The 15,017-nt window shown below is 40.9% G+C and overlaps 1 protein-coding gene across 1 annotated transcript in view; it reads left to right on the top strand.

Moving 5' to 3' along the window:
- The first annotated feature begins 1,200 nt into the window (after nt 1–1,200).
- LOC126273291 (translation initiation factor IF-2-like) overlaps nt 1,201–15,017 on the top strand; it is a 98,010-nt gene continuing 84,193 nt past the window's right edge. Inside the window, exon 1 of the mRNA XM_049976836.1 lies at nt 1,201–1,205. Within this exon, the coding sequence (XP_049832793.1) occupies nt 1,201–1,205 (5 nt within the window). The remainder of the gene's footprint in view (nt 1,206–15,017) is intronic.

Below are 15,017 nucleotides of genomic sequence, written 5' to 3'. Positions count from 1 at the left end.
TAACAGAAAAGCAACACTGGGCAAAATGACCGGGGGAATCAATGTGGGACATACGACAAACATATCTGTTAGGACAGAGCGGCGAAATTTGGCATTGACGGGATATGGCAGCAGGCGACCTACGCGAGACCCTTTGCAAATAGGACGACATCGCCTGCAGCTCCTCTCCTGGGCTTGTGATGATACCCATTGGATCCTACACGACCGGAAAACAGTAGCCTGGTCAGATGAGTTCCGATTTCAGATGGTAAGAGCTGATGCGGGGTTTGAGTGTGGCGCAGACCCCACGAAGCCATGGACCCAAGTTGTCAACAAGGCGCTTTGCATTCTGGTGGCGGTCCCATAATGATATGAGCTGTGTTTACACGGATTGGACTTGGTCTGCTGGCCGAACTGAACTGACCAATGGATGGAATGATTATGTTCGGCAACTTGGAGAATATTTGCAGCCATTCGTGGACTTCATGTTATCAAACAACGATGTCATGTCACCAGGCCACAATTGCTTGCGATTCTGGACAACTCGAGCAAATCATGCAAATCGTCCGACATGAATGCCATAGAACATTTATGGGACATAATCTGGCGGGCAGTTTATGCACAGTATTCTGCACTGGCTCAAGTATGGAAAGGTACAGAGACCGAGTCAGTCAATATTTTGGCAGTGGACTTCCACCGACTTGCTTGAGTCCACGCCACGTCGAGCTGGTCAGGCAAAAGGAGTTCCGACACGATTTCAGGAGGCCTCCCATCAGTTTTGTCACCTCAGTGTACTTTAATGAACTTAGAAATTAATATACAAGCGGAATGACAAAGGAAACGCTGGAAAATGCAACGAGGCTTTGGTGGATGAGAATAGTGGAAAACTGATCATCCAACGTACGTTCTCACCTGGTCTCGGCGCGAGTTATGGTGAATAAGAAGTGGCATACGGCTTCGCGATAGCGTCGGTGGCGTGGATTACGAGTAACCTCGTGGGGCGGTCGTTGAAAATTAATATTATGTAAGACATGGCTTAGTGCACCGAGGAGTACTTCATTTCCTCAGTTCGTCAATACTTGCTAATTATATCTATGTAAAACAGGTAGAGATGAACACGCTATCCTAAGGCTGACGGTATAAAGTCCCGCTGTCATTTGACCTATACAGGACGACTGGTACCACGATACGATCCGCACTAGACGAAACCAGCGAGTGGAAATGAGGTAAGAGGCGTTGAGAATTTTATCGGCTCGGTTTCAGAAAAATAATGAGACTGACTAAACGTGCATGTTACCAAATTTCTCGCAACTTAGACTGAAGTGCCTGCCTCCAGTTCACTAGGCGCGTTGGAGGGGGCATTCAGTAGGAAATCCTAACGTGAGATGGAGGGGGGAATCTTCAACGAACTGAGCACGTTCAATCATGTCAAGCATGTGTTGGAGGGTACCTTTTAAGGAAGTAACCGCTTTCGAATTAAACAACGGTCACTCCTTATTTCCAACTACCTTGTGGGTTTTAATTAAATAATAAACGGCTAATACTATTAAGCTGAACTTTGGGTACAATTATTGGTGTATGTGGGGAAGCTATTCATACCTCTCTTAGCACTTTCCGACACAACTGAACATATAAAATTCACCCAAAAATTTTAATGAATCTTAAATAATTGCCATGTCAAAAATTAAATTACGTTAATATATTGCTTTAACTATTAGTAAGTAACTAGTATGGTGGTGCAACAAATTAAAATTTTATAAGAAAATGTGAAACTCAGATAATAAAAAAAAATAGTTTTTACTTATGCGGACTGAAAGGTATGATTGATATTTATAACCTCTTCTTTACACATGTCTGTATCAAATTTTAATTTATTTTCACGCCATTATTAACTAAAAATTAAATTTTTAAAATTTTATTAGTGTATTGTTATATATATTTACATAACGTTTTCATCTGATACTAAATATAGAATTTAAATAAAAATAAGAAAAGAATTTGCTACTAGGGAAGACGAAAGCAAAGAATTCTGTGTTACCAGACTTATTTGCTCCGGATTCCTTCAGTCTCGTAACAATCTGCATTTTTATGCTGTATTATTTATAATTTTGTATCATATTTAGTTATTAAACTTTCTCGAGAGCCTCCCGCACATAGTGCTGCCTTGACGCCTCATATGCGATTTGAGACTCCAACGGCGCAATGAGACATCGTTGATGAATTCCTGTGCGTCAGTGCCCTTACGTTTGGCTATAAAAACGGCAGAAGCAAAGGTAAAGGCATTGTGTTTAGCGTCAGGAAAGTTTTCATTCCATGATAGACATTCATCGCACTTAGAGCAATTCTCATGCATACTGAGATTTTTCTCAACCAGCTGCAAATGTTAATTGTTATCTTGCGTAGATATATGAGTGCCATATATGCTTCCGCACAAGCAGTTTCGCTTAAAGCTGAGCGTATAAGTTTGGTTTTGGACACCTTAGCAAGAGTTGGGTAAGTTTCATTAATGACGTCTGGTCAAATGACTAATATTTGTGGGTAAAATCTTGTACATTTCCCAAAACTTTTAATCAATTTGTGAGAGGATATTTGATTGCCACAGGATACTTAGGAAAAGGTTTGACTAATCGTTGATAGACTCTTGCCGAGGATGGTCTCGATGTGTCCTCTCCTATGTAACAGATGTAGACATATGTGTAAATTTTGCATTTCACTCTACTACCACAACTCTGTTATGTTGCTGTAAAGGTTTTGTTCTTGCAGGATGTCCAGCGAAGGCGTTCCTAATTTCAAAATTAAACACCTCGAAAATCAAAATCGATAGAGTACAGTAGAGATTAGATTAGTTTTTCGTTCCATAGATCCGTGTTGAGGAGATCCTCGTGGATGTGGAACATGCACTTTTTTCTTTAAAAAAATGGAATAACAATACTAATAGTATAAATATATACAACACATTTGTTTCTATTAAAAAATTCGTCAATGGAGTAGAAGGAGTTGGCCACTAGTAAGTCTTTCAAGCCCCTTTTAAACTGATCTTTATTTGTAACTAAATTTTTTATGTTTGCTGGCAAATTATTGAAGATGAGTGTTCCTGAGTAGTGGACCCCTTTTTGAACTAAAGTAAGTGCTTTTAAGTCCTTGTGAAGATCATTGTTTATCCTGGTATTGATGTATAAACTGGACTGTTTGTTGGAAAAAGAGATATATTATTTAGGACCAATTTCATTAAGGAGTAAATATACTGAGAGGCAGTAGTTAGTATACCCAGTTCTTTGAAGAGGTTTCTACAAAACGTCCATGAGTTAACTCCACAAATAATACGTATTACACGCTTTTGGACTCTGAAAACTTTTGTTTGACTTGAAGAGTTACCCCAAAATATTATACCATATGACATTATGGAATGAAAGTAGGCAAAGCATGCAAGCTTTTTCACTTTTATGTCGCCTATGTCTGCTAACACTCGAATTGCAAATACAGATTTGTTAAGGTGTTTCTGCAGTTCTGTGGTGTGCTCCTCCCAACTAAATTTATTATCAAGTTGTAATCCCAGGAATTTAAAACTGTCAACCTCTTCTAACTGCTCTTCTTCATACTTTATGCATATGCTGGGTGGAAACCTCTTAGAGGTTCTGAATTGCATGTAGTGAGTCTTTTCAAAGTTTAATGTCAATGAGTTGGCTTTAAATCATTTATTAATATCCATGAAATTATCATTAGTAGATCTTTCTAGAACTACACTCGACATACTATTTATTGCAATACTTGTGTCATCTGCAAACAAAACGAACTCTGCTTCTGGCAGTGTAAGTAATGAGAGATCATTAATGTACACAAGAAAAAGCAATGGCCCTACGATGGATCCTTGTGGGACACCACATGTAATTTCTTCCCATTCTTATGATGACTGATGACTTAATTCACTAGTCCCTTGCACTGACACCCTTTGTTTCCTGTTCGCGAGGTATCACTTGAACCATTTTGCAGCACTGCCTGTGACACCATAGAATTCTAATTTATTTAAAAGGATGTTGTGGTTTACACAATCGAATGCCTTTGACAAATCACAGAAAATACCTGCTTCTTGTAACTTGTTATTTAAGGAGTTAAGTACATTTTCACTGTAGGTGTAAATAGCCTTTTCGATATCAGAACCCTTCAGATATCCAAACTGTGTTCTTGATATTATGTTATTTGTGGTCAGATGGTTGAGAAGCTACATGTACATTACTTTTTCTAAAATTTTTGAGAATGCTGGCAAAAGTGAAATCGGTCTGTAGTTTGATGGCATCTCTTTATCTCCTCTCTTGAATAGAGGCTTAACATCTGCATATTTCAGCCAGTCAGGAAATGTCCCAGTTATAATTGACTGGTTACACAAGTAACTTAGAATTGTACTAAACTCACAAGAACATGCCTTAATTAACTTAGTTGATATTTAATTGTAACCACTAGAATGCTTTGTTTTTAAAGATTTTATTATGGAAGTTATTTCTTTTGGTGAAGTGAGTGACATATTCATGTACCTGAAGCTATTTGTAAAGGCTAGTTTCAGATATTCAAGGGCATTATTTACTGATCCTGACAATCCCATTCTATCAGTAACGGATATAAAGTACTTGTTAAATAGATTTGCCACACTATGCCTATCGGTTACTAATGTGTCATCTACCCTTAGTGCTATTTGCTCCTGTTCCTTTCTGGTTCTACCAGCCTCCTCTTTCACTATATCCCATATTGTTTTTATTTTGTTCCCTGAGATTGCTATCTTCTTCTCGTAGTGTATTTGTTTAGATGCCTGAATTACTTTTTTTTAAATATTTTATAGTATTCCTTGTATTTAGCTAAATCATCAGCATTGGAGCTATTCTTGGTCGACAGATATATTTACCTTTTTGTCTTACAGAAAATTTGTATTCCTTGTGTGATCCATGGTTTTATTATAGACTTCTGTTTAATTTGAGTAACTTTTAGAGAAAAACAGTTTTCAAACATGGTACTGACATTGTTCATGAATGTGTTATATTTTTCATTCATGTCATGAGCACTATAAACATCTTTCCAGTTCATATCTTGGAGCAGTTTTCTAAAACACTCAACTTTTGGTTGATTGAATACTCTCCTGTACTCAGATTTAGTAGTCTTGATAATCTGCTTAGAATTTACATCTAAAACAAGGAGCTGCATGCCATGATCTGACAGTCCATTTATTACAGGTTTTTATGATACGATTTTGTTCGTTTGATTTGTCTATAAAAATGTTATCAGTGGCTGTCCTTGAGGATTTAGTGATCCTAGTTGGAAAGTTTACAGTGTGAGTTAGATTGAAAGACAACATTACTAACTGCAGTAAATGTTTACTGGAAGATTGAATTAGAAAATCTGTATTAAAGTCACCAGCAATCAAAATTTCTTTGTTTCTTACTGTTAAATAACCCAAAAGAACGTCTAGATGATTTATGAATAGATTATAATTTTCTGCAGGTGCTCGGTAAATAGTTACTATTATATAGGATATGTTATGGAACTCTACTTCTGTTGCACATGGTTTTAATAAATGTGGCAACTCCTCCTCCATCCATGCCTACTCTGCAGGAAGTAGGAAGCTAGCTTAAATCCTGAAATGTCTAACACATCTATACCAGTGGTCACTTGATGTTCAGAGAGGCAGATTATGTCAATTTGGTTAGATGAATTCATTTCATCGATACAATCGAGTAGTTCATCAACTTTATTTCTGAGTCGTGGAATGTTCTGGTGTAATAAAGATAACTGATACTGCATATTAATGGGTGAAGATGAACTGGCAGTTTCTGATTACATTCTGTTAAACATTGTTTAAATGGAGGCTGTATGCTAAAATCTGACTCCTGTTCATCTGTTTTCTCAAACTGAGTGTGTCTGCCAATCTCTCTTAAAACTCGTTTTCTATCCCCCTTCCCTATCCTAAAAAAGGCATCCCTCTGACACCTGTGAACACTGGTATTTTACCACTTGTTCCAGTGTCCCCCCTTAAGTTTCCTGCAATCAAGCAAGACAGTTTTCCCTTCCCTTTCCTATTGAGGTGAAGGCCATGCTTAGTGTAGTCCCACCTATCAATAGCATCCACAGGAATCAAACCAATATGGGACCCTATATCTGTCCTAAGCAGCCACTCCAACTCCAAGTTCACCCTCTCTACAGAAGAGTTCAAATGAGACCGATCATGGGGTCTCACAAATCCCACACTCGTATGCTTCGTTGCTGATGCTATCTTCACCAGGTCACTCTCTATGCAATATTCAGAGTCTCTGTCAATGCTGTTTCCTGGACCACCCACTATAACCACGGCATCCTCCTTCGTGAAATCCTTGCATTGAGAACCTGTATCCTCTGTTACCTGACCCAGATTTGCACTAGGGTTGAAAAGGTTTGTGACCTGGTACTCTGGACCTAGATTTTCCTGCAGTAATTGGCCAACACCACTACCATGGGAACTACCTAACAACAGAACTTTCTTTCTCTTTACAAATTTCCCTACTTTTTTCAAGTCCTTGAAAGCTTGTTGTGCCCTTTCTACAACTTCAGCTACATGAGGCTCATCCGATTCTGACTGACGCAACAGGTCAAATCTATTTTCAAGATTTTATCACAAAGCTGTCTGATGCTCTCCTTTGCCTGTTCCCCCTATTACTTGCTGCCACTTCTCACCTCTGTTCACCCTTCTCCCTCTTTAATCTGTCCAGATCCTCCCTTGCCTTGTCTAGGTCAGCTTGAAGAGCTGCAATTTTCCCTTTCTGTTCCAGTATTTTCCTATCTCTACTGCATATTCTACTGTACCACTGGTGAGCCTCATTTATGTCCCCATTTCCCACGCCACTACATTCGCCCCAATGAAAGAAACTACAACACCCATCACACCATACCCCGGAACTAACGATCCTACGGCTTGTCACATACTTCTCACTCACGGTAAAAACATAAATCGTATAAACTGATTTAAGTACTGACTAATACGTAAACAAAGGACCCTAGAAACTATTCAGGGAGATATAAATAAGTTGAAAGAGTAATGAATAAAAAACACTGGTGATTACATATAAGTTTAAGTCACTGTTTACTTACGATACGCGCGAAGGAAAATAAACTTCTTACCCCGTTTAATCTTATTTAACACTTTACTAACACTTCCAATAATGTAACAACACTTATCATATATTTATACCAACTGGAAACGTTTACCTATAAGTTAAATTCACTGTTTACTTACGATACCCGCGCGTGAAATTAGGCCTAGGATTCGTGCTATAGGCGCGAGAAGAAAAATAAGCTTCTTACACCGTTTAGTTTATTTTATACTTCACTAACACTTCCACTAATTTAACAACACTTATATTTATAACACCTGTAGACGTTTAAAAATAGCTCAATAACAACGCTTTTTATAATTATTTAATGCAGCAAATACTCGAAGAGTCCGCGTCGGCGCAGTAGAAGGTGAGACTATTGTGAAAGCTGTAAGAATTTCATGCAAAAGTTACACAGAAGTTTCGAAAAAACTGGAAAATTACCCACAAGAAGTCCAATAGGGCGAACATAGGACCAACGCATCCCTACGTAAATAAGACTGCAATTATCCATCGCAATGACTCTGTGGTCTAGACCCATGTTGCGTGAAGTATTCGGTACCTGGTCGATCGTCCAACACTAGTTATGTGGCGAATAATTGTTCCAAAATGCATTAGTGATCATTTCTCGCATCAAAAGGGGACCAGTAATGTCTACGTGCACACTGCAGCCGAAATAGTAACTTTGAGACAATACACAGGTAAATAGCGATTTTCGGAACCCAAAAATCGTGTTTTGTTTATTCACCACTACATTCAGATGAAAGCGTACTTCATCTATGAATCAGATGCAGCCAGCATCAAATTCTTCATTATCAATCATTGTGAAAATATGATTCAGATGTGATTCTTGAGTTTCTCCCGGCGTATTTGATAATCAAAATATCCACGGGTGTACTGCCGGTTGGACACTATAGACCGGCAGTACACCCGTGGATATTTTGATTATGATTCAGATATTCAGCCGTTCGTCACACAGCTCGTACGGGTGTGATCTCCTGGCTTTTGGTGTTGAATGGAAACACGTGTAGGCTCTGCTTAGAATTTTCTGAATACTTCAGACTTCGGACGGATTCCCTTCAATTTTGCTAAATAATTTCGGAAACCGTGGTGACATTTTGCTTGGTGTCAACATTACTGTCCGTTGGAATTTGGCGAAGAGCTTGCGAATGGTTTTCGCAATGGGTCCTTTGGAACATTAAATCGTGACTGAAAAATGTGCCTTCTTGCCGTAGGACTGTATTCTAAGCCGCAGTATCCCAGTGACAGGAAAACAAGTTGTTCAAAGGGATGCATGATTTCAATCTCTTCTTTGGGCACGCTGACCTCCTTTCACGTTTCAACGATGGAGCTGATGGCTCTGAGCAACGGCGCACAACCCGCTCTTCGTATTACGATTACAGTGCCATCTCTTCGAACGTTCGTCATCTGGCCACATGGTATGGATAAACTCCTTGACTTCCTTAGACATCTAAACTCCATACACCCCAACATCAAATTCACTATGGGGACTGAAAAGGAGGGTAAATTACCTTTCCTTGACGTCTTGGTCAGGAGAAGGGCTGACGGCACCCTAGGTCATGGGGTGTATCGAAAGACAACACACACTGATCTGTATTTGCACGCAGACAGCTGCCACCACCCTTCACAGAGGAATGGGGTACTTAAAACTCTAGTACATAGGGCGCGCACTATCTCTTGACACAGAGAGTCTACCCCAGGAATTGGAACATCTGAGAACTGTGTTTCGAAAAAATGGGTACTCAGAGTGGCAGATCCAACGTGCTCTCCGCCCAACCACTGCAGCACAACCTGTTGATATGGATGAAATCACGAGGGAGGAGGTAGGCACTGCATTTATTCCATACACAGGCGCACTCTCGGGGAAAATCGCCCGCATTCTGAAGAAACACCGTGTCAGAACTGTGTTTTGTCCTCCGAATAAAACTCGTGCACTGGTGGGGAGCGCCAAAGATGACCTCGGTTTGAGAAAGGCTGGCGTGTACCAGATTCCGTGTCAATGTGGCAAGTCGTATATTGGTCAGACGATGCGTACTGTCGAGGATCGATGCCGTGAACACCAGAGGCACACTCGACTAATGTATCCGAGCAAGTCGGTGGTCACTGAACATTGTTTGTCGGAAAATTACGCTATGGAGTATGACCGCACGAGGATTCTGGTACAGACGTCGAGATACTGGGACAGCGTTGTTAGAGAGGCCATCGAAATTCGCACCAATGACGACCTCATAAACCGTGACTGTGGCTATAATCTTAGCAAGGCTTGGGAACCAGCGATTGGGTTAATCAAGAGCAAATCGAGCAAACGCATAGTTGTGACGACCACGGCGGACAGAGCCATCACACCGACGTCATCTCAGACGCCGTCGCAATCTGTTCCACCGCGAGACCGTGGCGCGGGGCGCGGACGGCAGAGGGAGCGCTCCGCGGGCGGAGGGTATTTAAATCGGCCGCCGCCGCGACCGAACCCAGTGCCCCCTGAGCAGCCATAGCGTACGTATCTCCGTGCCGGCCCGTTCACAGGAGCTCAGTCTGTCAGTTCACCTGATGATGGCGACATGTTTGATCGCCGAAATATTGTGCCCGTTGGACACTATAGGCCGGCAGTACACCCGTGGATATTTTGATTATCAAATACGCCGGGAGAAACTCAAGAATCAAATCACGGTTATGTTCTGCTACTTGGAGCCATTTGCAGCCCTTTGTGGATTTCGTGTTTTCAAATAACGGTGTCATGATGCGGACCACAAGTGCGGACACTGTCGTTAGTGTTTATCGAAGGATCACTAGCAAACATCTCGCTGCTCAAATGGACGTCTTAACTGGTAGCGCAGTCATACTTGTCCACCAGATGGGGCACACAAAGCTGCTTGCGTGCTGAGTTCCTGACTGCGTAACAGAAGACTATGTAGTGGAACGAAGGATCTGGGCGGTACTGCTTTCCCATCGCGAAGTTGATCGTGACAGTTTTTTGTCAAACATGGTCACAGGCAATGGAACATGGGTTCACCACTTGAAACCAGAATCAAAACGGCAATCAATCGAATGACGCCACACCACCACCCCTCCGAAGAAAAAGTTCAAAGGCGCACAATCATGCGGTAAAGTCATGCCTGCTGTCTTCTGTTTGTTGCTCTCCCTCCTTCCTGGTGCAACATCAACTCTGAGATTGGCTATACTACCCTTAGGATACTGAAGAAACGACTTCATTGTATTCATTACCACAATAATACAAAAGATCTACATCTACATCATACTCTGCAAACCACCTACTGGTGTGTGGCGGAGGGTACTTTCGGTACCCCTATCTGATCTCCCCCAACCCTGTTCCGCTTACGAATAGTGCGTAGGAAGAATACTTTTCTGTACGCCTCTGTATTGGCTCTAATTTCTCGAATTTTATCCTCGTGGTTAATACACGAGATGTGTGTGGGGGGAAGTAATTTGTTGTCTGACTCTTCCTGAAAATATCTTCTCCTTCTCCATGACAATGCAAAGCCTCACACAATACTGTGCAACCGAGAGGAGCTGACAAAACTTTATTGAAATATTATTCTTTATCCACCTCCACCTTCCACCTCTGGCCAACACCGACTCAAAGGAAGGCCTCGGCGCTTGTTGGTGACGTCACGTCTGCTAGGCACGGCGAACGCCAGGTCTGTTGCAGGCAGAAATTCCTAGGCGTGCTTATCATGATAAATCTATTATTTTTGGACAAAATGCTTGGTATTGTTTTGGATTCTGCAGTTTCATTTAGATGAAAGATTTTACTACTACCGTAAAGCTACAAATGAAGATAATAGTTCTCTATTACTGAATCCTGTCGAAACAAACGTAGATCAATATGAGAAGATGCTTCGCCTCATTGTAAGCTTCGGAAATTTTACATTCAAGTAATTATATTTACTTGATCCATTTTGCTATCGTGTCTTACCCCAACCACCTTAAAATTAACTCGTTTCTTTTATTTATTTATTTATTTTCGTTTGACATCGTCACTGGAAATGTGAACTAATTTACATGTGTAAATGTCCAACTGTTGCCAGTCATTAGATTGCAGTCGTTTTCAACGAAAGGAATTCTAAACGGGGAACAAAATGGCTTCATACATCGAAAATACTGCTGAGCTTAAACTTTTTCAAACATGCACACTAGAAAAGATAAATGTTCCCCTCTTGCAACAGAAAGGAGAAACTTTATAAGATAAAAAATTTTCATGTTATAAAACAAGTATCTCTCTCTTGCCTTTTCTTGTGTTTCCCACCCCCTCCCCCAACGTGTACAATCGCAATATATTTCATTAACATTCAGTGCTCCTCACCCCATAGTCGACCAAGATACCTAAAGAAGAGCACCAATATGTTCACAGTTTCTTGTAAAGGCAACCTAGTACAAAGGTAACTTCCTCAGATTTACAAGTAAGCTAAAGAAGCACGAATTCTGTTGCTGCTGGACCACGAAGTTGTTTTTCTATGTCAATCCTTAAAACAAGTGAAAATTTAAGTTCAAGAGTACACTATTTGTTAAGAAGTGTAATGAATTGCACAACTAATTGAGTGCAGAAATCTCTCAGAACAATGTGTGTTGGTCAACTACCGCCAATAGTTTCACATTTTCCTGTGTCAGAGAAGGAGACACCACCATCATGAGTATGCCTGCAACAGACCTGGCGTTCGCCGTGCCTAGCTGACGTGACGTCACGGTCAAGCGCCGAGACCTTCCTTTGAGTCGGTGTTGCTCTGGCCCAGTGTAGGATGCCCTCTGTGATGATGAGGAGGCAAGACGTTGGTCCCGGCGTCGACCAGTAGAGTGGTACCTTGCGGATACAGGCCCTACCAGCAAGGTGGTGTAAGGCTGTCGAACTGAACAGAGATTGTGTTGAAAAATAGGTTCTTGTAGCCAGATGAGTGGGGAATAATAGGGTGTATTGGAATCTTGAATAAACCAGCCTGTTTTCAAAAGAAAGTGTATTGCTTTACTTATCGAACGCACCTGGTACATCCTTGCTGCGTCCGTCACCTGTTGTCTTGCTTCCGGACTAGCAGAATTCTTTCACTTTATCCGCGTTCCACATGTTTCATGGTAAATTTCTCATTGATCTCACTTCTATTTTACCGTATTACTTTAGTCTCTCTTCGGTTTATTCTCAATCCATATTCTGTGTTCGGTAGTCAGTGCATTCCATTCAGGAGTCCTGTAATGCTGCCTCACTTGCTCTGGGTCGACGCGACAGTCGCCGAAGTAGCGTCAAATCGAAAAACTTGCATCCGGCGAACGGTTTACCCGACGGGAGGCCCTGTTTACTTGCACTAGGGATAACAATGTCATCAGCGAATCTTAATATCCTTCCACCCTGAATTTTAACCCACTCGTCAACCTTTCCACCTCCTTAAGAATGTATATGTGCGGTAATTTCATGCGGCGAACCGAGGTCTGTTCGTGCATCGTTGCCCCTAAACGCTCTCGTTTAGCAACAGGCGCGTACGGCGGGTTGCCGAGCACGCGGGCGCCGGGGGCGAGTGAATAATGCACGGTCTGCGGAAGGCAGTCAGTAGCTGAGGCTGCCTGCGCCCGTGGCCGCCTGCAGTCTATAAATCTGTAAGCCGCTGCAGCTTAGAAACGCAGCTATGCATCATTCAGAGGATGAATTAGCAAAACGAGCTTCGCCATTAGCGGCCTGATCAATATTCAGCAGCGTGCATAAGCCCACGAGCGCGGCGTGCACTGGGTTCGCTTATTGTTGACGGCCCACGCCAAGCCTGCCGCCACGGTCCTGCTTGTCTCATAGACGGTATTAGGAAACTACGTTTCTCCAGTTCTTGAGCTGGGAAGCATCGTTCTGCAACAGGAGACGCCCATTTAATGAACGTTTCCGACAAAGTTAAAGGTGTCTGGCGGAACGGGAAACGTGCGTGGGGTACTGTATTTTACAAAGTAAATGCTGTCAACTGTATAGCGATCAGATTCATAGTTTCGGATTGCTACTTATTGCCCTCTTTCTGTATTGCTGGATTGGATCAGAGCTCGAGTCCAAGCCCAATTTACAGATATTCATTGCAGTTTATAGTCACTAACGAACAGAAAAATATGTCGGATCACCTATTTTCTTGTTATTAACAAATCATTACAGGTGTGCCATCACGTTGGATATTAGGTAAGTTATTATTATTATCACCCCTAAATGACATCCCAGTCATTCCATTTAATGCTGAGAGTGAGAAATAAATCTCTTAGCTAGAAATGACATCACGGGAGTCTCAACAAGGAGATTAGGAAAATGTCGGTAAAATAAATGGTTTCCTCTTAGAGAACCGATCATTACGATGGAAAAGAAGGAAAAAAAAGAAAACCAGTTCACACTTTTTTTAGGTATAATGGACCTGGACAGCAGCTGAGTATGCTGGAAACGATATATGAAACTGCATAGTAGAAGTTACTGGGTGTGTCTAACTACAAAAAGTTGAATTAAAATCATTTACTGTGTGTATTCTTATAGATTTGGTTCAACAGTTTTCGCTCTGTAAGCGGCTTTTGTAAAAAGGTAAGCAAGTTAGGTCTCGGGAACTTATGTTCCTTAATGTTGTATAAAATATTATACTGGTGAAGTTCTACAGCGAGACATAATTCGATATACGAAGCATGCAATAAAAGTCACTGCAAATACTGCCCGTAGTTTTATAATACACTACTTTTACTATGAATTGTGTTGTTGCCAGTCGTTCATAATTTGTAAACAATGGTAACTTTTATAAATACAATACAAAGAGCAAAAAATGCCTTCCACTTTTGACGACAGTCTTATTCTGGCACATATTGCGAAACATTAACCAGCAGTAAGAATAGTTCATCTTCTACAAATTGAATTAAATGTTATGAAAGAAAATAAGAGAGAGTGAAAACCTGAAACCAGTACTGGATAAAACTGATATAATTTCTGATAACTGGCATTGAGAAGATGCTTCATTTTCGTAAATCAGTTGACATTTTCATGTCGTGGCGATATATCTTAAACATTCAGAAACTAAGCACAGGAAGCATTTATAAAACACTCCACAATTAAAGTATCTGAATTTTTTTAGAGCAAACCTTGAGCTGTTTGTCAACAGAGTACGGTGTTCATAAATTTCATGAACTTCAGTTAGCACATAAAATATTCCATTTTCTCTTTCAAAACAATTCTCTGATCTCACTGTCTCTGAAAGGTTTTGCATACCATTATTTCTTGAAAACATATCAACAGGTGCAAAATCAAGCCAGTACGACGAGTTCTTCAGAACTTGCTACCTCAAGGACTGCTACAGCTTGCGTGTGTCTTGGGAGGAGAACACTTACAGTTGCGAGTAAAATTTTCGCCGGTAGCTACTCTCGGCATTACTCTGAGTAGCCGTAAGGACTTTTTTTTAAATAGGACAATGTTCTACATTTCGGTCCCGGACGGTCTTATTTAACATTTGTGGGTATTTAATTACCATTACGGACCACCTTTATGCCTCCTGCTGTTTTTTCGTAGCATTTTCGGCACAGAACAGAAACTAAGTGGATAAGAGATAAGATTCCTGTTTTCCCTTTCACGCACAGGAAAAAATCCCTCTCTCCACTGAACAGGAATAGAAATTGGCGGCCTTCACATCTTACGAAAGTAATGTGCGATGCAGGCAGTATAGGAAACAGTGACTTGGACAAAATGTTAAAAAGTCAAGTCTTCTAGTTTGTTAAGCACTCAAACATTGTATTGTAGTAGTAGCAGTAGTAGCTTTATTCATCATTTATAAGGATATTGGCTATTTCATGGCAGTACAATCTAAGAAAAAAAATAATTCAACTACACAGGCACTCATATATATTCTGGTCTAGCTTAATGAGGATGATGCAGGTACTCGGCCGTGGCCTTATAGTAGAAACCATCCC

The sequence above is a fragment of the Schistocerca gregaria genome, chromosome 5 (assembly GCF_023897955.1).
Source record: "Schistocerca gregaria isolate iqSchGreg1 chromosome 5, iqSchGreg1.2, whole genome shotgun sequence".
In the NCBI taxonomy this organism is placed as follows: domain Eukaryota; kingdom Metazoa; phylum Arthropoda; class Insecta; order Orthoptera; family Acrididae; genus Schistocerca; species Schistocerca gregaria.
The sequence above is the reverse complement of the archived record's forward strand: the minus strand, read 5'-3'. Positions and strand labels throughout refer to the sequence as shown.